The sequence below is a fragment of the Rana temporaria genome, chromosome 10 (assembly GCF_905171775.1).
Source record: "Rana temporaria chromosome 10, aRanTem1.1, whole genome shotgun sequence".
Classification (NCBI taxonomy): domain Eukaryota; kingdom Metazoa; phylum Chordata; class Amphibia; order Anura; family Ranidae; genus Rana; species Rana temporaria.
Genome location: NC_053498.1, coordinates 130,801,508 through 130,824,979, shown reverse-complemented (window position 1 = coordinate 130,824,979; position 23,472 = coordinate 130,801,508). Strand labels below are relative to the sequence as shown.

The following is a 23,472-nucleotide window of genomic DNA, read 5'->3' as shown; positions in this document are numbered from 1 at the left end:
AGCACAAATGGACCCCTCCTTCAGCACATACCCCTCCATTCAGCACAGCCCCCCCCTTCAGCACAGGTGGACCCCCATTCAGCACAAACCCACCCTTCAGCACAGACGGTCCCCCCTCCCCCATCCCATTCAGTACCTCAGCACAGCACAGGCACAGCAGGTTCCCTTCCCCCTGGGTACACAAACACTGGAGGGGGAGGCAGCTTCACTCTGCTCTCTGTGCCTGAGTGACATCCGTCCCGGGACTGCTCAGAAAGCCCGCGGCCACGAGAGAAGGGGATGGTTGGTCACTCCGCACCAGACCACCCCTGTCCCCCCCCCCCCCTTGCAATGCCATGGCCAGCAGCTCGCCTCTCTCTCCCTGTTCTAAACCTGCCTGTCACCGCTGCGCTGTCACTGCTTCAGTTGCAGAGGGGTGTTTTCACTCTACAACACCTTCTCGATTCAAGGGGGGGGGCAATTGCCCCCCCTTGCCCTATGGAGCGGATTCCCATGTATGTGTGCGACTTAAAGTTACAGCGAATTCAAAGTAGTTCATGCGCTACTTTGGTCCGACTTTCATGCAACTTGAGGGCCATAGACTTCAATATTAACCTTCAGAATTTGCATGAAAGTCCTACCTGAATGTTATACAATAGTTGTCCATACTGGTCAAAGCCAAAGTCGTAGCCAAGTCGCACTCCAAAGTCGGCGTAACATTGGAGTCATACAAGTGTGAAAGGAGCCCAATTGATCAATAAATTTAAATTGATACTCACAATTTAATGTCATAATTTATTAACAAAACCAGAAGTGAAATTATTACATATTTGTCTTGAAATTAAACCAAAGCAGACAGTGATATGAATTAAAATTACATTACAATCCAACAAATAGAAGAGTCAACCATATGAGACTTCTGTGATAATCAGCTGGGCTTCTAATTTAAATATGAAATCTGATGGGATCCAATAAACACTCTTACCTTCGAAGAAAAAAAAAATAATAATTTAAAAAACGACTCCATACAAACCGAAGCACAATTAGTCAGTTTGAGGTGAAGTGTGGTCAGGGGAGGGCTGGCAGCCTTAGGCCTGGGGGGAAAGTCCAGTCAAGTGGCCCATTGAACCATCGAATGAGCTCACCATCTGGTCCCAGGGAGTTGTAGTTTCCTCTGCGCTGCCGTTTTCTACCCACCAGGAGCTTGAGCGTGGACTACAACTCCCAGAATGCAACAGCAAATGGCGAGCCGCTGTGGCTGTGCCCCCGGCCCGACTTCCTAGTGCAGAATAAAAAAAGATGGTAAAGGGCAGAGGCTGCTGACCATTTTGAACATAAGTTATAGCGGCTTGGGAGGCAATTGCCACCCTGCCGCCCGGCCCAGCCCTTCCCTGAGTGTGGTGAGGTTCAATCTCCGGCCATAACTGACACCGACACATGCAAACCTATTATTCTAATGGATGCACTGGAGGGAGTGTAATAAACACTGCACCCTCTAGTGGAATCTTTGTGGAACACAGAGCAGGTGACCACAGCAGATTGGCTGAAAAGCTAGCTTTGATCTCAGCTCTAGCTGGTCTTTACTGCCAGGCAGGGGCGGACTGACAACTCATGGGGCCCCCGGGCAATAGAAGATTATGGGGGCCCCCCGGGTTTACAGATGGCCACCACGCCAGGAGGCAGTGCAGAGGCGGGGCAGCTAAAATCTCAGGATTTTCACATCAAAAGTATGTCGGTTTCGGACATATCAGGGACAGATGTAAAAAAAAAAAAAAAAAAAAAAAAACACAGAATTTTACATACTGTCCCTGGTTTTATTGAGCCTGGCAACCCTGATGGGGCCCCCTAGTGGCATGGGGCTCTCGGGCAGTGCCCGAGAGCCTCAATGGTCAGTCCGCCCCTGCTGCTAGGAGATCTCTCCCCCAGTCCACCTGCGACAGGCTAAGCTCAGCCTCTTGACCACAGTTGCTGTTGTCACCAGCCTATGCAAGTTCTGCATATAGTACTTTAGGAGATTCTAGTAGAGCAGGGGTCGGCAACATGCAGCTGTTGCAGCACTACAAGTCCCATTATGCCTCTGCAAGTCCTGACTGTTAACTGTCAGTTTTGCAATGCATCATGGGATATGTAGTTCCTCACTTGTATCAGTCAATGTTCCAATTCCAATGCACTACAAGTCCCATCATGCCTCTGAAAGGCCTGTTAACTGTCACTCTTGCAATGCTTCATGGGACATGTAGTTCCACACTCGTGTCAGTCTTGCAATGCTTCATGGGACATGTAGTTCCACACTCGTGTCAGTCTTGCAATGCTTCATGGGACATGTAGTTGCACACTCGTGTCAGTCTTGCAATGCTTCATGGGATATCTAGTTTTACAACCGCTGGAGGACTGCAGGTTGCTCTCTTGATTTCTCCATAGGACAATATAGAGAATTCAGGCGGTGACAATGACAGCTCAGCTAAAATGCCAAGTTCTTAGTCTGCCATGTCTGTGCTGGGGGTATGGGAGGTATCTCTGTAATGGGAACATGCAATGTATAATAGAATGGTCACGTTCCTCCACCAATATCCTCCTAATTCCCCTGCAGGAAATCCTCCTCTACCATCACAAACAAGAATAATGAAAGCAGCGAGACGAGGAACTGCAGAAAAGTGAACCCGGCAACCAGGTATAATACGCGAGAATTAATTCTTTATGGAATACAAAGCAAGTTACAGTACAGAGCGCCAACACGTTTCGGCTAAGCTGCATTTCTCAAACCTTTTTTGCCGAAATGCGCTAGAGCTCTGTGCTGTATATCACTATGTAGGATTTATTCTCACTGACGATACCTGGTTGCCAGCTTCAATAAGTAGACAGAAGACACTTTGGCCAGAGCACAGGTTTTTCCATCTCCGCACAGTAAAGCAGCCTTTTTTTTTACTTTAGTGAGGAGAACAACACGTTGGGGCTGATTTACTAAAGGCAAATAAATTGTGCACTTTGCAAGGGCAGTAACGCCAGAGCTTAGTAAATGAGCAGAAGCTTTGCCGACTTCCATCATCCAATCATGTGCAAGCAAAAAAGTTGTTTTTTATTTTCCTTGCCCATGATTGGGTATTCGTTACAAAGTGAAGCTTTACCTCATTTACCAAGTTCTGGAGAAACTGCCATTTGCCTTTACTAAATCAACCCCTTTGACTGAAGTTTTCCTCTAAAGCACATAACATTAGAAAGTCACCATTTCAAATACAGCCATTTCTTAAAGAAAAACTGTGCTTTAAAAAAATAGTGGCTTGCCATTACGGACCAGATTATGAAAATGCTAGTTGCCTGGCTGTCCGAGTTCAATACACTCCAAATCACTGAACTAGAACCATGCATTGCAGTGATTGAAGTCAGACTAAAGTTAGAATCTCTGATCTACCCCAATTGTTCTGGGCTGGTGACTTCACAATTATTAAAGCCCGTGGATCAGCTTACCAGCCTAGCAACCGGCAATTTTCAAAAAGGAGAAACCTGCAAACGACAATGTGCATAATTTGTCAGTACAAGTTAGCATTAACAGGCACTTCTGTTTGTTTGTACCTTCTAAATTGCTGCTGTTGCCTGAAACAGTTATTAGAAGTAATAATAGTGCATAAGTGATGTACAAAACACATTGTGACAATACCTGTACATTGTGAATAAGGGCTGCAGGTTGTTTCAGGGCATTGTACAACAAGAACGGCATTGGTGCCCTCTAGTGGTGACTTAAGCAAACAGCAGCAAAGTGAACCATACCTAGTAACTTTTATTTTTTTGCCCAGCAAATACTCCTAAATTTGATGTTTAACACATGAGGACATTTTTTACAAATTTACCCAGCTGCGTACTGGAGATATATATATATATATATATATATATATATATATATATATATATATATATATATATATATATATATAAAAATATCTCTATCTAACAAATCTGTGAAGAAATGGTACACATTCTTGGTTTCAGCATCTTCTAATTGTATAAAATGTCCCACGGTGTGCCATCCAGATATCATCATCCACAGCCCTTCTATGCCCTGTAACCTACAGGATGTAGTCCTTGCTATCTATGGAGGGGGGGGTGTGAGGGTATGAGGGTATTTTATGTGCGAGTTAAGTTCAGGGGTGGACTGACAACTCATGGGGCCCCCGGGCAATAGAAGATTATGGGCCCCCCGGGCTTATAGATGGCCACCATGCCAGGAGGCAGTGCAGAGGCAGGGCAGCTAAAATCTCAGGCATTTCACATCAAAAGCATGTCGGTTTCGGACATATCAGGGACAGATGAAAAAAAAAAAAAGATTTTACATACTGTCCCTGGTTTTATTGAGCCTGGCAATCCTGATGGGGCCCTCGGGCTGTGCCTGAGAGTCCCAATGGTCAGTCCGCCCCTGGTTGCGTTTAGGCCTCCACATCTGATTGACTTGGAGCCCATCCATAGCTTAGTGTAGGGGTTGGACGGCCATTTACAGATTCCCTTTAAAATGCATCCCATAGATGTGAACCAGCCACATAGAAAAGAATGGGATTTCGTTCTACATGAACAATAAAATGTTTTTACTGCAGGAAATGAGACAAGTGGGACTGGTTGCTTTATAAAGGTCATTAGACCGCAAAGAAGTCTCATAAGCAAACATGTCTGAATTGCTTTTGGTGCCTATAGAAACCTACACATGCATGCACGCTGTACAGTGAACTACAATGACTTCTTGCTTGCTTACAGTGAATCATTATAGAGACGTAAATCATTGTACTGTGACCCGAGTACAGTGCACACTAGTTGTGTTGAACGGATGGATCATACAGTGGATTTAGCACAAGGGCCTGCGTCTGGGATTTATTTGCATCAGATGCGTTTTGCATTTCCATACAAGTCTATAGAAATGTAAAAGCTGCTTGAGCTCTGGTTCACACTGGTGCGTTTTGACATGTCAAAACGGCGGCATTTGCCAGCAACGGCACCGTCCTAATCGGTACGACGCCGCACCAATTTCAAAAAGAAGTTTCTTTACTACTTTTTGCGATTTCGGCCTGCGATTTACATGGACATCTGCACAGATGTCACTGTAATAGTAGCCGAAATCAGGGCTAACAGGTGGGAATAAAATCGTTCAGTTCAGCTGAACTCACACGGCTTCACTCCCGCAGCCCAGTGTGAACCTGGGCCAAAGCAGATCAAAATTCACATGAGTTGGTGGCCAACTGCACCCATCAGTGATATTTGAATGATCTCAGAAACTTCTCTTATGGATCCAACCAATACAAGCCTTTCAAGTCGAAGTTTAGTAAGAAATAAAATCAGCATAAGGTACATGACCTACTGTCGGTGTGATGTGTCCCTTGTGCTTCTGGCTCCTGCTGTGGTTGAGGTCTTTCATCCTACAATGCCCCCTGTACCCCTCCACAATCCTCCAATGCCGTGGGGGGGTATAAGGCTGCATTCACATTTATGTGTTTCATGAATCCACGTCAAAACACACAGAAATGTGTGTTATGGAAAGGCCTTACAAATGCGAGTTGTGCTTGTGATGCCATTAATTGTCAATACAAAATACACACTGAGAGAAAAACAAAAAAATGCATGAAAAACTTGCAAAAAACGCTATGCTTAGATGTGAATGGGGCCTTAGAGCCTGTCATATGCACTCATCAAGAGTGCCAACTATGCCAGCGCCTCTCCACCCCCTCCTCCTTTCATAGAACCTGTACTAAAGAGTTTATGAATGAAAGTTTATGAATGAAAAAGGATTAAAAGGAGGAGGCAGGCCTTTCATCCATCTACCCAGCCTCCATTTATAGAGAGCGTTTCATTGGTGGAGGCCGGAGTAGTCAACATGGTTGATGAGTGCATATGACAGGTCCCTAAACTCTATTAAGCCCCACTGCACCACAAGGTTACAGAAAGGGGGGTGGAGTTGGAGGGGATGATTTATAAAGCAGCACAAGGGACACATGACACAGATGACATGTTATGACTGAGATTTTGTTTCCACTAAACTTAAAGTGGAAGTAAAACCCATTAAATGTAATATTTTCAAAAAACATCCAATTCACACATATGTGAACCCGGCCCCAAAGAGAGATGGTCACCCGATGCATTCAGGGCATGTAAAGAGCGCCCCAACCGAACCCTTCCAATACCCACCTTGCCCGCTCTGCCTTGACCCCCCTTCCAACATCGCAGCCAGCGAGAATACCAGGTATGGGGGGACAATGCAACCTCCTTTCATGTGACAGCGTTTGTTCTAGCAGGCAGTCGATTGTTAGACCCAAGCACCAATATGACCAGGGGAGTCACTGCTCCCACCAGCGGTGACAGAGGATGGAGCGTCGAGGTGAGTATCAGGAGGTTCGGAGGGTTCTCTACACTAAAAAGACACCTTTCACTTTCCTGAATGGGTAAGGTGACTGGTTCTCTTAGATATGTTCTGTTCTGCATTCACATTAGAGATAAATCATTTCTACAATGATCCACAGCAAACACTCATAGCCCATTACCAGTGAGCACGCATCATTTTCCTGTTGGGTTCAATAAATGTAATATTTGAATTTTCTGACAAGTAATCTTACAATGCTTATACAAAAGCAAACAAATAGCGAGTGATACAGACAGAGGGAAATAACAGAACATTCAGAAATCATTCGAGATCACATATATAGGCAAGATGTGCAAGATCAAAAGAATTTCATCAAACAGGAAGATCAGAACCTTTGTCAGGTTTTTATTACCGTCTTGTGTCCCCCTCAGAGATTTCCCCTCACTTCCTGTTCTGAAAACACAGCAGGAAGGAAAAATCCTCAATGAGAGCACAGACAGTAAAGAAAACCCTTCCCACTCTACTAATTGCCAGCTGCGGGTATAACACCCGCAGCTGGCAATCATTTAAAGCAGAGCCGTCTTCTCAAACGAGAGAGAGAAAAGAAAAAAATAAATGTAGTTTTATTCCTGTGCACATCTCCCTTAGAGAAATTCTCCTCACTTCCTGTATTGCTAACAAAACAGGAAGTGAATAAAAACAAAAACAAAAAAGTAGGCATAAAAAAAAAAAAAAAAAAAAAAAAAAAAAAACACAACCCTTCTCAATTTTACCCAAATAATAATACATTTTCATAGTTTGAGTTCTTCTCGAAAGCCTGAACAGCTTTTGCGTATAACACAGCTAAAGGGTTGGTCAAAAATATTGATTGCATTTGCAGTGAGAATTTTGGATTCTGTTGCCTTTAAACACCACCTGAGCCAAGAATGCTCAGGGGAAATGAGAAAGAAGGGGGGGGAATGGATAAAGACCAATCGTATTTAGTACATGAGGCTCTAGGGCACCATCCGCATGGGCGTTTACCCACACAGCGGCAGGAATCTACTAATTGACATGGAACTCACAGCTGCGGCCGCCGAGCCCATACACTGCAATGATAGGCTGTCTGCGACCTCAGCTACTTGCGTCTGTTCTTCCAGCCTGCGGTGATCGCGGCTGGACGCACTAAACACCTTCTGTGTGAATGGTGCCTAAATCATGTTGAGGGGGGGGGGGGGGCATGCTGGCCATGATGGTGCTCATTCACACGCTGTAATAAATTAGCATCTCTCTGAACCCAGGAATGGCAATGTTTGTATACAGCCGCCGGTACAAATCAATGACAGGCTGTAGCTGTATGCTGGTAACCGCTTATCTTAGCATTTGTTTGCATACAGAGAATAATGAGCAGCTCTGGACGCATGCCGCTTGCATCCTGGGGCGCACGTAAACACTTGCAAGTGCGGCTACCAGCGTACAGCCGCGGCCTGTCATCGATTTGTACAGGCAGCTGTATGCAAACAGCTGTCAGTCCCGGGAGCAAAAATGTGCTCCTTTTTTTTACCGCCATCTGCGCCCGTGTGAATGAGCCATGGAATCTGATAGGATAGGGACTCCTTCACACCATATCATTCCAGCATCACAGATCAACGCCAAAGCGGTTTCTCTGGGCCCCGTTTACGCCACAACGCTGCGCTGTATAAAAATGCAATACAACAGCAGCGCAAAGCATGTCGTTGCAACGTGCTGTGGTACATAGACTTTTTACTTTACACTTCCAATAAAGTTAAAGGCATAGTTCACCTTTACCAAAAAAATGTCGCCTGTAAATAAAAAAAAAAAAAAAAAAAAATGTGCAGCTTTGACTACAGTTGAATAAATACCCTTGCTATAGGTGTAGGCCATTTACGTACCTCATGAAGCCTGACTGGAAAACTCCTAGGACATTGCCAAGATATGTCCAGCTGTAATGTTAATCTCCATCATCACACGAGTGAGCTTTTCTCTGTATCAAACTCCCTCACATGCGCGCTCTCTCCCATGATGCAGTACCCGTGAGCTTGGCATTTCAGCGCTTACTTCTGTGATGTTGAACTGTAACAGCTGGGAATGTCTTAGAAACATCCTTAGCAACGTACTAGAAGTTTTCCAGGCAGGCTTCATGAGGTATGTAAATGGCACACACTTATAGCAAAGGCATTGTTCAAAATTAGTCAGAGCTACACAGCTTGTTTTTATCTACAGACTCCCCTTATCGGCAGTTTTTTGGCAAAGGTGAACCAACCTTTAAAAAAAAAAAAAAACTGAACAAAAATAATTACAGTGTGATGCACTGTAACTATAAAACGCACACCAGCATGCATATGTTACAGAGAGCAAGTGGGTTTTAATGAGCCGTCTCATGAACGTTTCTGTCTCTAAATGATACCCAAATTGACTGCCCTGAGGTGTGACAGACAGCCGAGGAGCCATTGTATTTTCTGAGGTAAAATTCATGAGAAAATGGAACTGGGAGTGGCCAGTTTGCCAGGAAATGGCTGAAAGGCTGCAAACTAAGACATCATAACTTGGTTAACTCTGTTCAGGTCAAGTAATCGACATTTTCTTGTCGGGCCTGTGCGAAGTAATGGCTCCTGTATGAGGTAATGGTTCCTGTATTAAGTAATGTTCCTGTATAAAGTAATGGCTCCAGAAGTCCCCAGAAAAATAAATAAAAAATTACCTCACGATGGATCACTTGTACCTGGGATTCTCTAATATTCAGTCATATATCATATTAAATATAGAAATAGAGGGAAATTGACTAAACCTACAGCGGTATTGTCAGCGAGCGGCCCTGTCAGTCACAACCTAGAATACATGATTTAGGCAATGCTTAATTAGAAAAAAAAGAAAAGAAATGGTCTATCACAAAAAAAAAAATATCAGTATAAAAATAGTCTCAAAAAGGATAAAACTACAAACTATTCCTTTTCACAGCAACAAGAAAAAGTCTAGATCGGCTGGTGATCCCCGATCTGTTTATCGTCATATTGCGGCGGTGGCGTTATGGGTTCGATCTTCTGTGTTTCGGCCAGGTTGCTACGACCGGCCAAGTTAAGTCTGAATTCCTTCAGGTGAAGTTTGTCCGATTTGATCCTCCGAATGTTTAAGGGTTTTTTCTCTTTCCCTGATCGTGAATTTGTCCTTTCTGGTTTTGCGGCGTTGGGCCTAGTTGGCATTGAATCGTCCAGTTCGTTCAGGGACTCGTAGGATGGAAGGGTAATGCTCATTCTCTGGTCTCTGTCAGCGTCTGCAGTTTGTCGAGGTTCATATTCCAGTCTCATCACTTCCTCGTAGCTTGGGGCGGAGTACCCCGGGGAATTGCGTTCTTCATGGCTGCATGGAACAATAGAGTATTAGAACTGTAATTCGGTTATTGGGTTTTACAGGATCACAAAGAGAGCTTGAGGAAATCTGTTTATACATTGTGTAAAGGGCAGCCAGCATGACCAAATATTACAATCTGATTGGACCAATAACTTTGTAATGTGAGGGTTTTTCGATTTGATTTTAATTGGATCGTTTACATAGGCCACCAGTTCTATAATGAACCATAAAACACCTATAAGGCTCCCCAGCAGATTTTTAAGATGATAAAAGCAATACTGCTATACTCTTCCCTGGCCTGATCCCTACAGACACCCCACTTCTCTTAAGCCAGTCATACATGGATCGAAATTCGGCCAGTTCAGCAGGGACTGGCTGAATTTCGATTCATGTATGGGCAAGGCTGGTTTGTACACAGGTCGATTCACCCATCCTCCTTGAGTGTGTGGGTGGGGGAATCAATGTATTTTCTTTCATTCAATCTGCTGGTTGACTGGAAAAAAAAATGCATAACATATGAGCTGCCTTACAGGATGAATGATGGCCAGAATCAAATCATTCATCCCACTTCCTGTGCGCTCAGGGTGTCAAGGCTCCACCCCTCAACTTGGGCTCATTGGAGAATTCTGCAGAAAGTGGCACTACATCAGTATGCAATGCCGCTCTCTGCATTTACAATACTCCTCTTTGCATTTTCAATCCTCTAAAGCAGTGGTCATCAACCCTGTCCTGCAGGGCCCACTAACAGGCCAGGTTTGCAAGATAACAGAAATACATCACAGCTGATATCATTTGCTCCTCAGTGACTGCAGTATTCTAGACTGCATTTCCCCAAGGTAATACATAAAACCTGACCTGTTAGTGGGCCCTGCAGGACAGGGTTGATGACCACTGCTCTAAAGCAGTGGTTCTCAACCTTCTAGTGCCGTGACCAGGGCTCAAGTCCTGCGGGAACGCGTGGGAACGGAGTTCCTGCACTTTTTTCACAGCAGGAACGCAGTTCCCTTTGCAGGACTAAAGCAGCCGAGCCACCCGAGCCAATCCTTCACTGAGCGGCGATGCCCAGCTTGACTCACTGTCAGGGGCAGGCGAACCTTAGTAATCCTTTATGTTACTGGCCGCTTCCTGTATATGGATTTATTGGGTAGTGTGCGGGTATTCCGTCACTTCCTCGATGCCGCAATGTCTCCTGGGAGCTTTTGTCATTGTTCCCAGGAGACATTGCGGAGGTCTGCCGCGAGTTATCGAGGGATTTCGAAAGAACATGCGGTTTAGTAATTATGCATATGAGCGTATAATTTTTTTTTTTGGTGGGGGAGTGGATCTTGGGTGGCAGTTCCCACACTTTTTTCCCCAGGACTTGACCCCTGGCCATGACCCCTTAATAACATTTCCCAAGTCGTGGGGACCCCTAAGAGTAAAATTATTTTCATATCGTGGGTTGAAAGCACCATAGGCAAGACAAGTAATTTGCGTCCCTAACCCATGGACATTTAGCGTTCCGAGTGCTTTCCACTCGTACAGTATTAAAACCCCTTATAGTACATTTTAGGATGTACCACTCTCTTTGTTCAAATTTCTTTCCCTTTCATCTCTCTCTATCCTAATTCCTTGTGTTTTCCCCACATACCTTCCTCTGTCTTTCTTGCTCTCTTTTTTTCCCCTCTCTCTCCCTTTTTCTTTGTTCCTCCCCCTCTTATCTCCCTTCATGGGAGAACAGTGCGGCCTTCAGGAACAGCCCAGGATTTGGTGACCCCTGGCAAATCATCATTTGACCCGAGGGGGTCCTGTCCCCCAGGTTGAGAACCACTGCTCTAAAGGAAGAAGAGGGTGCAGAGAACCTGTGATGTCAAGTGAATGAAAATACAGATTATATATTATACCATATACACACACACTAAAGTAGTGCCCTCCCCTATTTACAGTAGGCTGTTGGGAAAATGTAGTTCTTGACCGCACTGTAGTCAGTGATCTATTTTTGTCTGTTGAGCATTTCCTAGGCCGTGTGGTTGATTTCTCCTACCTTCTTCTGGAAGAAGATTCCAGACTATAGGGCAGGGAGAGAGTCAGATACCCAGTTATAAATATATTTATCAGGCCTCAGGCAATCCCTGGATGGCTGGGGAGTTGATACATTTTTGAGAGGCCTTTTTTCTCCAGGGCAGATTCCAGTATTCCTGGGGGGCAGCAATACTGAGACAAGAAATTGTAGTCTGGGTGGCCCCCAGCAGGTGCAGAGCGGAGGGGCTGTAGAAGGTTTACTAAAAGGATTTTGCTGGAGGGCACTGTCCTGAAGAAGGATCATTCATCACCCTCACTGAGGAACTACCTGTGGAAGCTGGGTGGCAGACAGCTCCTGGGACATTGTAAGACCAGGTTGAGACTAAAAAGGCGTGTCTATAGCTATAAAGTTGTCCCAACAGTGGCGGTGCGTCCAACAGGGGTGCACGGCGCTGCCCACTCTCTCCAGCCACCCCCTCGGTGTACTATGGATAGATTCATGCTTTGCATGGGCAGACAGCGGGTGCATATTATGGGCACAGAGACTGGAATTGATGGGGCACAGTTGGCTGCATATGATGGGCACAGCGAGGCTGCAATTGATGTTTTTGTTTCAGCATTTTTTCTGAATTTTTCAATTCGTTTGCGCCCCCTCTAAAAAAAAAAAAAAAGTGTGCACCAGCTGCCACTGCCTCCTAGTCGTCAGTTTTGGAGTATCCTGACGGTTTCTGCACGGCCCCATTCACGTGAGCGGGTCATGTTCAGCAGGTGATACTGCTCAACAAACATGACAGCGGGCATGAGTATATCACCCATATGGCTGCATTTGCAGCTTAGAGAAAGCAGCTGTGGGGGGGGGGTTGTAAAAATGCAGCTCAACCACATGGTTTTTACTTTACCCCCACTGCAAGTGTAAACTAAGCTTGACACTTGTCCCTTCTTCCTCCCCAGCCTGTGACTAGACAGCGAACAGAGAAGCAGCACACTGACAAGTTCATCGCTGTCACTCTGCTCTCTCCTTTCCGCATGCCCCGTCCACTGCAGCACAACAGATCAACTCCTTGTGCCGCTTCTCCTCCCCCCAGTCTGAGCTCTGCTATACAGGGGCTGGAAGAGGCTGTATAAAAATAAACTACACTTAATGATGTAATATTGATTACAGTGCTGCATTATGTGTGGCTTTTATATCTGCCTGGAGCCAAGCGTTCGGGCTTGTTCACACCAGGTGTGGTGCAAAAGCACTTGTCTTCCTACACTACGTCTTCGTTAGCTGTGTGCAGGTGCCATTAATTCTTAATGGCATCACCACATTTCTAGCAAATGTGGGTGCATTTTGGCCTCCAGAAACGTATGGTGTGCGGTCTGGTGCGCCACAATTTTTAAAATAGTGCCAGCGCCTTTTTTTTTTTTTTTTGTTTATGTATTTCACGTGCATAGAGCATCCTATTGAAAGAAATTAAAGAAAAAAAAGAAAAAACGCACTCGCTTGGACATGCCTTATGCTGCGAACTAGCCCTTGGAACCCTGTTGCCCAACTTGCGGCCCTTTGGTATATGATGTGTGGCCCTCAAAGCGCACCAGTTCATGGATTACGGTAATTGCATTGATCTCTACTAGCCTCATGTAACATGTTTCCTGTTTATCGTCTTCTGTGACAGCCAACAATGTATCCTATCCACATTTTCGTTCATGTAAACCAATCACTATACGATTATTGGCATTTTTCGTTTTTTTTTTTTTTACCAAAAACATTTAGTAAAAGGTTATATGTTATAGGCTACTTTCCCACAGAAGCGCTGGCGGTAAAATTACGCTATTTTTAGTGGAGTTTTACCGCTTTGTTTCCCACGATTTTTGGCCGATAGCGTTGTGGTTTTAACCCTCACTAGCGGCCAAAAAAGGGTTAAAACTGCCCGCAAAAATGCCTCTTGGTTGGAAGCACTACCCCATTGTTTTTAATGGGCAGGGGCGCTATAGGAGCAGTATTTTTTACCACTCCTACCGCGCCTCAAAGATGAGGCTGGCAGGACTTTAGCGTCCCGCCAGCGCGACGCTCCTGTGTGATGGCCTTTCACACCGGATAGAAAGGAGCGGCTCTTTCCGGGCGCATTGCAGGCGCTTTTTTTAGCGCAATAGCACCTGCAAAGCACCTCAGTGTGAAAGCAGCCTTATAGCTGAGGGTAGAGCTGCACAATTAATTGTTAAAAAAAATCGTGCTTGCTCAGCTGTCAAAAGAAAAGATCTGCCAAGTTTTTAACAGGAAACATTGTAACTAAGTTTAAAGGGATAAACTTCTGTGCATAAAAGGAAAGTATCTGGGCAGTCTGCAAAGTATTTAACATGAAACATTGTAACTCTTCCTTCTTAGATCAAACTTCTGTGTGTAAATGCAGGAAGTTTAACCACTTACAGTCTAAATCTTTTTCTGACACTTGTTTGAGTTGAGATCAATATTTTTTCTAGAAAATTACTTGGAACCCCCAAACATTATATATATTTTAGCAGAGACCCTAGGGAATAAAATGGCAATTGCTGCAATATTTTATGTCGCACTGTATTTGCCCAGCGGTCTTTCAAATGCAATTTTTGAAAAAAAAAAAAAAGAAAAAAGTAAGAAAAAAGTAAAGTTTGCCCAATTTTTTTTGTTTTAAATGTGAAAGATGATGTTACACCACGAGAATCGTGATCTATCTTCTAAGCAAAAAAATCATGTTTCTCATTTAACTAGAATCGTGCAGCTCTAGCCAGAAGTAAAAAATATTTATCTTTTGTTTAGAGCGCAAAAAGAAAAAAAAAAAAAAGAAAAAAAAGGGTTTTATTTGGGTATGGCGTTACCTTAACTGACAATTGCGCGATCATGTAACAGTGTCGTATTGCAAAAAATGGCCTGGTCATGAAGGGGGTGAATCTTCGAGGGAAAGTGGTTAAGGCCCCTTTCACATTGAGGAGTTTTTCATGCGGTACAACGCTAAAAACTGCGCTGCTATACCGCATGAAAAAAACCTGCCCTGTAGTGTTCAATGTGAAAGCCCGAAGGCTTTCACATTGAAGAGGTGCGCTAGCAGGAGCGCTCCAAAAGTCCTGCTAGCCACATCTTTACTGCGGTATAGGAGCGGTGTGTTCACCGCTCCAATACTGCGCCTTCCCATTGAAATCAATGGCAAAGCGCGGTAATACCACGGTAATACCGCCCGCAACTTGGGCGGTATTAACCCTTTTTCGGCCGCTAGCGGGTGTTAAAACCTCACCGCTAGCGCCCGAGTATCGCGGTAAATACGACGGTATAGCCGCTCTACAAATAGCACGGCTATACCATCACCGTGGCTCCACGCCTCAATGTGAAAGAGGTCTAAGGGACCTTAGATTGTAAGCTCCTTGATGGAAGGGAGTGATGTGAATGTACAATATACAGTATCTCACAAAAGTGAGTACACCCCTCACATTTTTGTAAATATCAATCTTTTCATGCGACAACACTGAAGAAATGACACTTTGCTACAATGTTGTGTAGTGAGTGTACAGCTTGTATAACAGTGTAAATTTGCTGTCCCCTCAAAAGAACTCAACACACAGCCATTAATGTCTAAACCGCTGGCAACAAAAGTGAGTACACCACTAAGTGAAAATGTCAAAATTGGGCCCAATGTGTCAATATTTTGTGTGGCCACCATTATTACCACCACAATGCGGTAAAACACGTTCCTTCAAAAACATAGAGGTCAATGGGCTTATAACAATTCCGTGTAGAATTCCAGAATTCATTTTAGGATTTTTATTATTTTTTTAAGGTAAATGTCAATGGTAATTTGGTCATTTTTTACATAAAAAATGACCAAATTACCATTGACATTTACCTTAAAAAAATAATAAAAATCCTAAAATGAATTCTGGAATTCTATACGGAGAACAAAAATTTCTAGGTCATTTATCATTTTGGACAGCAGAGGGCACCGTGTGCAACACAAATGACTGCAGTACCTCTATAGGATATTGTAGCTCCTCACTAGTCTATATCTAAACAGTGCAATAAACAAAACACCCGAACACAAAATAAATAACTTACCTTTTTTTCAGGTTTGTGTGTTTATTATTATTTTGATTATTAGTAATATCAACACCCCAAGAAAAAAATAAAATAACCCTATGCCAGGAAGCTAGTTCAGCCAATACCAATTTTCATACAGCTAATCCAAATTCTTCTGCGGCTACTGCTCATTCCCATCCAGCTAATGCTCGTGTACCAGCACACAGACAAGCCTAGGCTAATATTCAGTGTGAACCCACACATAGGCGCCTCCTGACAAGGGATGAGCTTCATGTTTGACTCGAACATCGTTGGTCGAATTACGAATGTTTTGGGGCGTTCGCGCCAAATTCGAGTTGCGTTTCACGGCCCTTAATTCACTGCGGCATCGCAGTGCATTTCTGGCCGATGATTGGCCAAGCATGCACTATGACCCGCATGCTTGGCCAATCACAGCTTGCAAAAAAAACGGAGAGCCGTAATTGGCCAAAGCCTGGGTGGCATTGGCCAATTATGGCTCAGGGGGTTTAGTACACGCCCCACACTATAAAAGGGAGAGGGAGATTTTTAGTAGGTACATAGAGCAGGCAGGCTAGTCCGTTAAAGTTTGTGTGTAGAGGGTATATATGCATCCCAGGTGTTGTACTTATACACTGTATAGTTTAGCTAGATTAGCTCTTCCTAATTTCCTGGCAGGCAGGCGATTGTGCTAGCTGCAGTATTCTCACGTGGTGTATTGCCCGTGTGCTCTGCAGTGTGCACCATAAAACTACGTGGTGTGTACTGCCTTTGTCCTCTGCAGTTTGCACCTAAAGCTACTTGGTGTGTACTGCCCGTGTCCTCTGCAGATTGCACCTAAAGCTATGTAGTGTGTACTGCCCGTGTCCTCTGCAGATTGCACCTAAAGCTATGTGGTGTGTGTACTGCCTGTGTCTGCTATTTTTCTCAATGATTTTCATCCATATTGCAGAGACCAGACATTACATTAAAGCCGCAAGCAGTTTTAAATTACTTTTTTCTTATAGTAATCTCATTTTGTGCAGGGACAGTTGTAAACACGTGCCACTTCACAGGCATACTATAGACACCCAGCAGGTACGATATTTAAAGGAATTTTCATTTTTTTTATTTTTTTATTTAAGCGTTATTAAAATCACTGCTGCAGAAAAAACGACCGTTGTTAAAACTTTTTCCATTGATACATGTTCCCTGGGGCAAGACCCGGGTTCTTAAAGACGTTTTACTACAATAACTTGCATATTAGGCTTTAAAATTAGCACAAACGGTCGAGTCCCATAGACGTCAGACGTCAATGGGGTTCTAAATATTTGCGCTAACGGTCGGTCCATTCGAAGGTTCTTGTGCGAACCGAACGGGGGGGGGGGGCAAGGGTTCGGCTCAAAATGGCAACCAACTACACACCTTTTGAACTGAACATTTCACATGACCTCGAATGGAGGCCACGAGAAAGAAGACCCCTTCCTCTGTAATCACTTTTTTCTAAATAGAATAAAATGTTTTGTGTTTTTGCTATGCTAAACATATCCACAGAAAAATGTCTCCCCATCCGCCAAGGTCAGATCCGTCTACAGCCATGGCACCAACACTTGCCGTACAGTTTATCACTAGTGACTGCGAGGTACAGAATGTGCCACAATAACATCTGGTTGCCTTGACCTTGCCTGTCCTTCCCAGCATTCCAGCACCAAATGTAAACACTTTTTAGCTTCCTCCAATAAATCAGCCTAGCTAAAATCTCAGAAGAAAGCTCATGGGAACGTGGAGGGACAGCACTGGTCACTATTTGTCCTTACCAAACCTCTTCCTTAGGAAAAGCACTTGACTAAGGAAGTGACCATGTTTGCCCTTCTATTCTGGTGATGTGACCAGGAACCTAGGTGGTGCTCAGGGGCGGACTGACCATTCAGGCACTTGGGCACTGCCCGAGGGCTCCCATCAAGGTTTCCAGCCTCAGTAAAACCAGGGACAGTATGTAAAAATCAGTTTTTTTACATCCGTCTCTGAAATGTCCCCACCGACATCCTTTTGGTCTAAAAATCCCAAGATTATAGCTGCCCCGCCTCTCCAGTACCCTTTCAGTGTATGTGTATTCTGTGTGTATGTATGCATACAGTATGTGTGAATACTGTGTGGCCCCATAATCTAATGCCTGGGGGCCCCAAAATCTCCTATTGTCTGGGGCCCCATTAGCTCCTATTGCCCGGGAGCCCCATGAGTTGTCAGTCAGCCCCTGGTGGTGCTTATGTCATCTCTGCTAAAGGGGAGGAACAGGTTTCAGTAGAGATCACCCGACTAAATGCCTCAGCTTTTAAGTGATTACTCAGCACAGAAGGAAACCAGGGGCAGCATTTTGTTCTTGGAAAAGTACAGTCCTCGGGGGTTCCAAAGCAAAAAAAAAAAAAAGTCCCAACCCTATAAAGTCAGATTTGAGGGATCCTGTGTGACTTCTGTATATAGAGAGATAGGAGAGAGCACAGCCCACACCTCTGCTTTGAAGGTCACCTGCAAAGCCACACCACAGCCAAGGTCTACAACTTGTCTGTCAAAGATCCTGACAGGTCCACTCTGTGTGGCTCCCAAGGAACCACAAAGGCTTCAAGCACTGGCCAAGAGGGGTTTCCCCTTGGGGAAGAAAGTGAGGGGGAAGGGGGGGTGCCATTTAAAAGGATACGTCTGCTATACTACACCACTTCCAAGATCCTCTACTCACCTGTCAGGTCCACCATTGCGTGGCCCAAAAAGGCAACCACAAAGCCACAAGCATTTCTAGCACTGCCTTCATGGTTCCACATGGGCAGCATTTGACTCTGAGGGCAGGGGGTCATTTAAAGGATAACTTTACAAAACGGATGCGATCCTATAAATCTTAATTGGCTGCATTGTACATGAACCCCACAATTATGGAAACCTGCCGCATACACATTTCCAGTGTAGTTAAACCATTTACACAGCATGGGCGTAGTTAAATGAAGGCCGACTCAACACTCTCTAGCTGTCGTTTTACCCTTTAAAAAACACATGTTCGTGAGCGCAGGAGGCTGATCTCTCATGCGATGCTGTACTGCCAGTTCCCATACAAGCCTCCACTTGCAGATACTGTACAGCCCTGAGAGAGAGACATCCAATAGGGGCAGAGAGAGCAACATTCTCCGGGTATGTCATCACCTGCTGATCAAGATTGCTCAGGAATTTTTATTCCAACATGATCTGTGGCACCTGAACTACAAAATCTGCAGCGCCAACTTGCACAAAAGTTACTTTGTGCGCTCTACCTGCAGCATTGTGAAGCCGACTAAAAACTGCAAAATCATTCCTTTTCAATAAAAACGATCATTTATGGATACATCTATTAAGCATGCCGAGGGGGGGGGGAGAGGGGGGCTTGAGTATGAATTATATACTGCCATTGGGTTATAGAATTTGCCAGTATTGCATGCCACATTAGTTAATTGCGGAACAGACATGTTCCATGTTTTAAGCCACACGCATAATTCGCATAGGGCCAAGGGTTTTTTTTTTTTTTCTTCCTCGGGGCCCACATGGACTCCAGCATTTACTACAGCGAGATCTTTTTCTAAAGCCATCTGCACAACAGTGTGGTTTTCTTTATATACAATATGTTAAAATCAGCATCATTTTTGAATTACTATCTAGTGCCAGCAAGGATATTTTAAATATAATGGAAAAAGAAGCAGGTGCCCTGGGCTCAATAGTCCAGGTAAGAACCCCTAGCAGCTATTGAATGTACCCTAGAGCAGTGGTTTCAAAACTGTGGCCCGAGGGCCCTTTGCTTGCCTTTATTTAGTCCTTGGGGCACTATTGCGCTCATTGATGCAAGGCATGATTTTATTTTGACGCGAAGGATGAGCTCCAGCGTGTACACACACACACACACACACACACACACACACACACACACACAGCCCGCCAGGAAGTCGGCACTGCGCTAATAACAGGCAGCGAGACATTGTCCCGATGTGCGGCTGTAGAGATCAGGAAAGGTCTTGCTTCCTGTGATTAGCGCAGCGCAGTGCCGACTTCCTGGTGGGGTGTGCGTACACGCCGGAGTTCATCCTTAAACACTAAAGGCAAATTTTTTTTTTTTGAAAAACAAACATGTTATACTTACCTCCACTGTGCAGCTCGTTTTGCACAGAGTGTCCCCGAATCCGATCTTCTGGGGTCCCTCGGTGGCTGTCTTGGCTCCTCCTCGCAAAAGCTTTCCACCTTCATGCCTCGCATGGTGGAAAGCTTTTGCGAGCGCGCTCCCGTGATACAGCATAGCCGCCGACTGCATCACTCGGCCCCGCCCCCCGGCGCGCCGCGTCATCTGCTGTGATTGACAGCAGCGCCAGCCAATGGCTGCGCTCCTATCAATCCGTCCAGCCTAGCAAATCAACGGCCAGGCTGGGAACCGAAGAGGATCACGTGGACGCGCGCGGGACTTTCGAGGGGTCAGGTAAGTAAAACGGTGGTTCGGGTGGGGGGGGGGGGGGGTGGGTGGTACCGTCAAATGTTTTTTCACCTTAATGCATAGGATGCATTAAGGTGAAAAAACATTTACCTTCACAACCCCTTTAATCAACACCAATGAAGAGGCACCATTCTTTCCACCAACAGTGGGGCATAATTCCTCTCATTGGTGACAACAGTGGGGGCCTATTCCTTCCAATGATACCAACAATGGGCCATACTTCCTTCTACCAATGTAAAACGTTGGAACACTATTCAATCTGCTGACAGATTGGATGGAGCACTATTCCTGCCACGGACAACGATGGGGCACTGTCCCTCCCACTGACTTCAATGATGGGGCACTATTTCTCCCACTAATACCAATGACCGAGCACTAGACCTTCCAGTGATACCAATGATGAAGCACTATTTTTCCCCTCATACTAATCACAGTCACTATATAATTTTTTATTTTAATTTTACTTCCACTGATCATCAAGCCCAGGGCATTTTCTACTCCTATTGGCCATAGTGGGCCATAGGCCCTCCTAAAGTCTGAAGGACAGTAAACTGGCCCTTTGTTTAAAAAACATTTGGAGATGCCTGCCCTAGGGTTTCACAGAACCCCAGATAATAGCAAGAAAATAGTCCACACAGTCCCACTGGCTCTATGGTATGATGGGCGGCCTACATGGCCATTAGGAATGAGCAGTAGACAGGGGCAGAAGGTGCTATAAGTAAGGCTGCAATAGCCGAAACATGTCAGCATTGATCCTGTGCATAGGATATAGCCAAATAAAGGATAATACCAAGGAGTTATCCAGTTGTCAGCTTAATTGCTGCTTTGGATGTTCGAACATGGGAGTGGAGAGCCTGAGCGCTAAATCTCAGCAAGTATTTTTGAATTGCGTGGTTGAGCATCTTCTGCTTGTAGGGGTGGAATAATAAGCTTGAGCGCAATCATGAAGTTCTAGAGCAGGGGTCCTCAAACTACGGCCCGCGAGCCGGATCCGGCCCGCCAGTGTGATTTACCCAGCCCGCGGACTGCCCCTTATATATTGCAGAAACCCCCCTCTTCTATGCTACCTTTTTATCACACAAGATGAATAACATGACAGGTTCGGACAAAAGGTGGGTCTTTTGAGTTAAGCAGCAGGGCGGTTTCAGCAATCAAACACCTGCCTTTCACTAGAAAAGTCCCGCCCTTTGTCCGGACCCGCAATGCTTTGCGTCTTGTGTGATTGAGATAGCAGAGAGACGGAATGCTGGGATGTTGTAGAAGGGGCGGCAGTGTAATATCGATGGGGGGGGGGGGGGGGATATCTGTGATGGGGGGGTCGGTTATGGGGGCTGAGGAGAAGAGTTTGTGTTGGGTGGGCTTTGTGATGGGGGGAGTTTGTGATGGGGATCGGCTATGGGGGGGACCTGATTTGGGGGCTCTGTGATGAAGAGGAGTTTGTGATGAGGGATCTGTTATTCTGGGCTTTGTGATAGAGAGGAGTTTGTGTTGGGGGGCTTTATGATGGGGAGGATCTGTTATGGGGGCTTTTTGATGGAGAGGAGTTTATGGTGGAGGGTCTGTTATTGGGGGCTTTGTGATGGAGAGAAGTTTGTGTTGGGGGGGGGCTTTGTGATGAGGGGCCTAATATGGGGGGAATCTTTGATGGGGGGGGGGGGGATTTGTGATAGAGGAATCTGTGATGGGGGGGTTCTGTGAGTGGGGTCTGTGTTGTGGAGGGGTTCTGTGATGAGGGGGGGGGGGGGGGGAGTCTGAAATACTAATAGGTTTATGTTGATTAAAATTGTTCTTTATTTGAATTATTGTATTGTTTTTTCCTGTTTTTTTGCACTTCAAATAAGATGTGTGCATAGGTTCATATTTTTTGAAACTATAGTCTGGCCCCCCAACAGTCTGAGGGACCGTGAACTGGCCCCCCTGTTTAAAAAGTTTGAGGACCCCTGTTCTAGAGCTTTGCCTGCCAGAACATGGCAGGCGTGGTTACACTAACCTGGTTGCCGTTTTTGATATAGCAACAGAGTCCCTTTAATAGAGGACATCAAAGAATGAAAAGCAGCCAGAAACGTGACACGACAGACTTGGGGAAAGCCTAGGAAGCAGTGTTGTCATATCTTCGCTCACGTGTGTCATTTGGCAGTAGCAGAAAGAACATTGCTAAGTAATCATTATGGATGAGTTGAAGGGATGATCTTCTACTCACGCCCTGAGGTGTAACTGGTTAACAATACTTGTGTAAAAATAGATGACTTTAGCAGAGCTTGCTTCTAAGTTCAGAGTAAAGACATTTTTGTTGCTCATCATATTCTTTTGTCTGGGAGAATAAAAAAGGATTTGTCATACCGGTTTTCAGGGTTGACGTTTACTTACCTCACATCATTACCCCGGGGAACGGTGACTTCCTGCGGGACGACGTGTACGTTGTCCATGCTTGGGCGTCGTTTCTGTTTGCTGCGTATGCTCAAGCAGATTGCCAACAGAAGAAGCGATATACCTGAACCCACCAAGACGTAGGCTACAGTGAAAGTCTTACTCTTGAGATTGATTTCACCATGGGTTTCTGGCTTGCTGCTATTCCCTGGGGGTGAGCCAGGATTTTCATTGCTGCCAAATCCCGGGACCAGGTTCCATACGGCCATCACTACGCCGAGTACCAACAGCCCTACTCCGATCGCAGTGAGGGCATAATAGGATCCGCTGGCCTTTGAATGGGCCATGATTATAGATATATCCAACCACGGAAAGCTTCTGTGTTCGTCAGGTCTTGGTTTACATGTTTTACTGTGCAAAAGGAGGGAGTCTTCTACCTGCAGTTTAGGCCCATCATCAAAAGCTTTAAAAACAAAAAAGAAAAAACAAAAAGTTACATTTGCATCCAGGGGAATATATGCAATATATTATTTTAAAGACAGAAGTATACATAAAGTAAAATCGTTTTCACTTGCACTTTTTTCACAGCAGGAACGCAGTTCCCTTTGCAGGACTAGAGCAGCCAAGAGCAGCCGAGCCGCCCGAGCCAATCCTTCACTGAGCGGCGATGCCCAGCTCGAGTCACTGTCAGGGGCAGGCGAACCTTAGTAATCCTTTATGTTACTGGCCGCTTCCTGTATATGGATTAATCGGGTAGTGTGCGGGTATTCCGTCACTTCCTCGATGCCGCAATGTCTCCTGGGAGCTTTTGTCATTGTTCCCAGGAGACATTGCGGAGGTCTGCCGCGAGTTATCGCGGGATTTAGAAAGAACTTGCTTAAAAAAACATGCAGTTTAGTAATTATGCATATGAGCGTATCATTT

General features: G+C 45.1%; 1 protein-coding gene across 2 annotated transcripts in view; it reads right to left on the bottom strand.

The window, feature by feature from the left end:
- LOC120915606 (EF-hand domain-containing protein D2-like) overlaps positions 1 to 23,472 on the bottom strand; it is a 115,532-nt gene that overhangs the window by 52,372 nt on the left and 39,688 nt on the right. The window contains exons 2-3 of one of the 2 annotated variants that reach the window (XM_040326268.1): positions 22,549 to 23,011; positions 7,146 to 9,670 (exon numbers count right to left, since the gene is read on the bottom strand). In XM_040326268.1, coding sequence (XP_040182202.1) covers positions 9,286 to 9,670; positions 22,549 to 22,895 — 732 coding nt within the window. In that variant the 5' untranslated portion in view covers positions 22,896 to 23,011 and the 3' untranslated portion in view covers positions 7,146 to 9,285. Of the gene's footprint in view, positions 1 to 7,145; positions 9,671 to 22,548; positions 23,012 to 23,472 lie in introns of those variants that run through there. The other variant, XM_040326267.1, reaches the window with a different exon arrangement.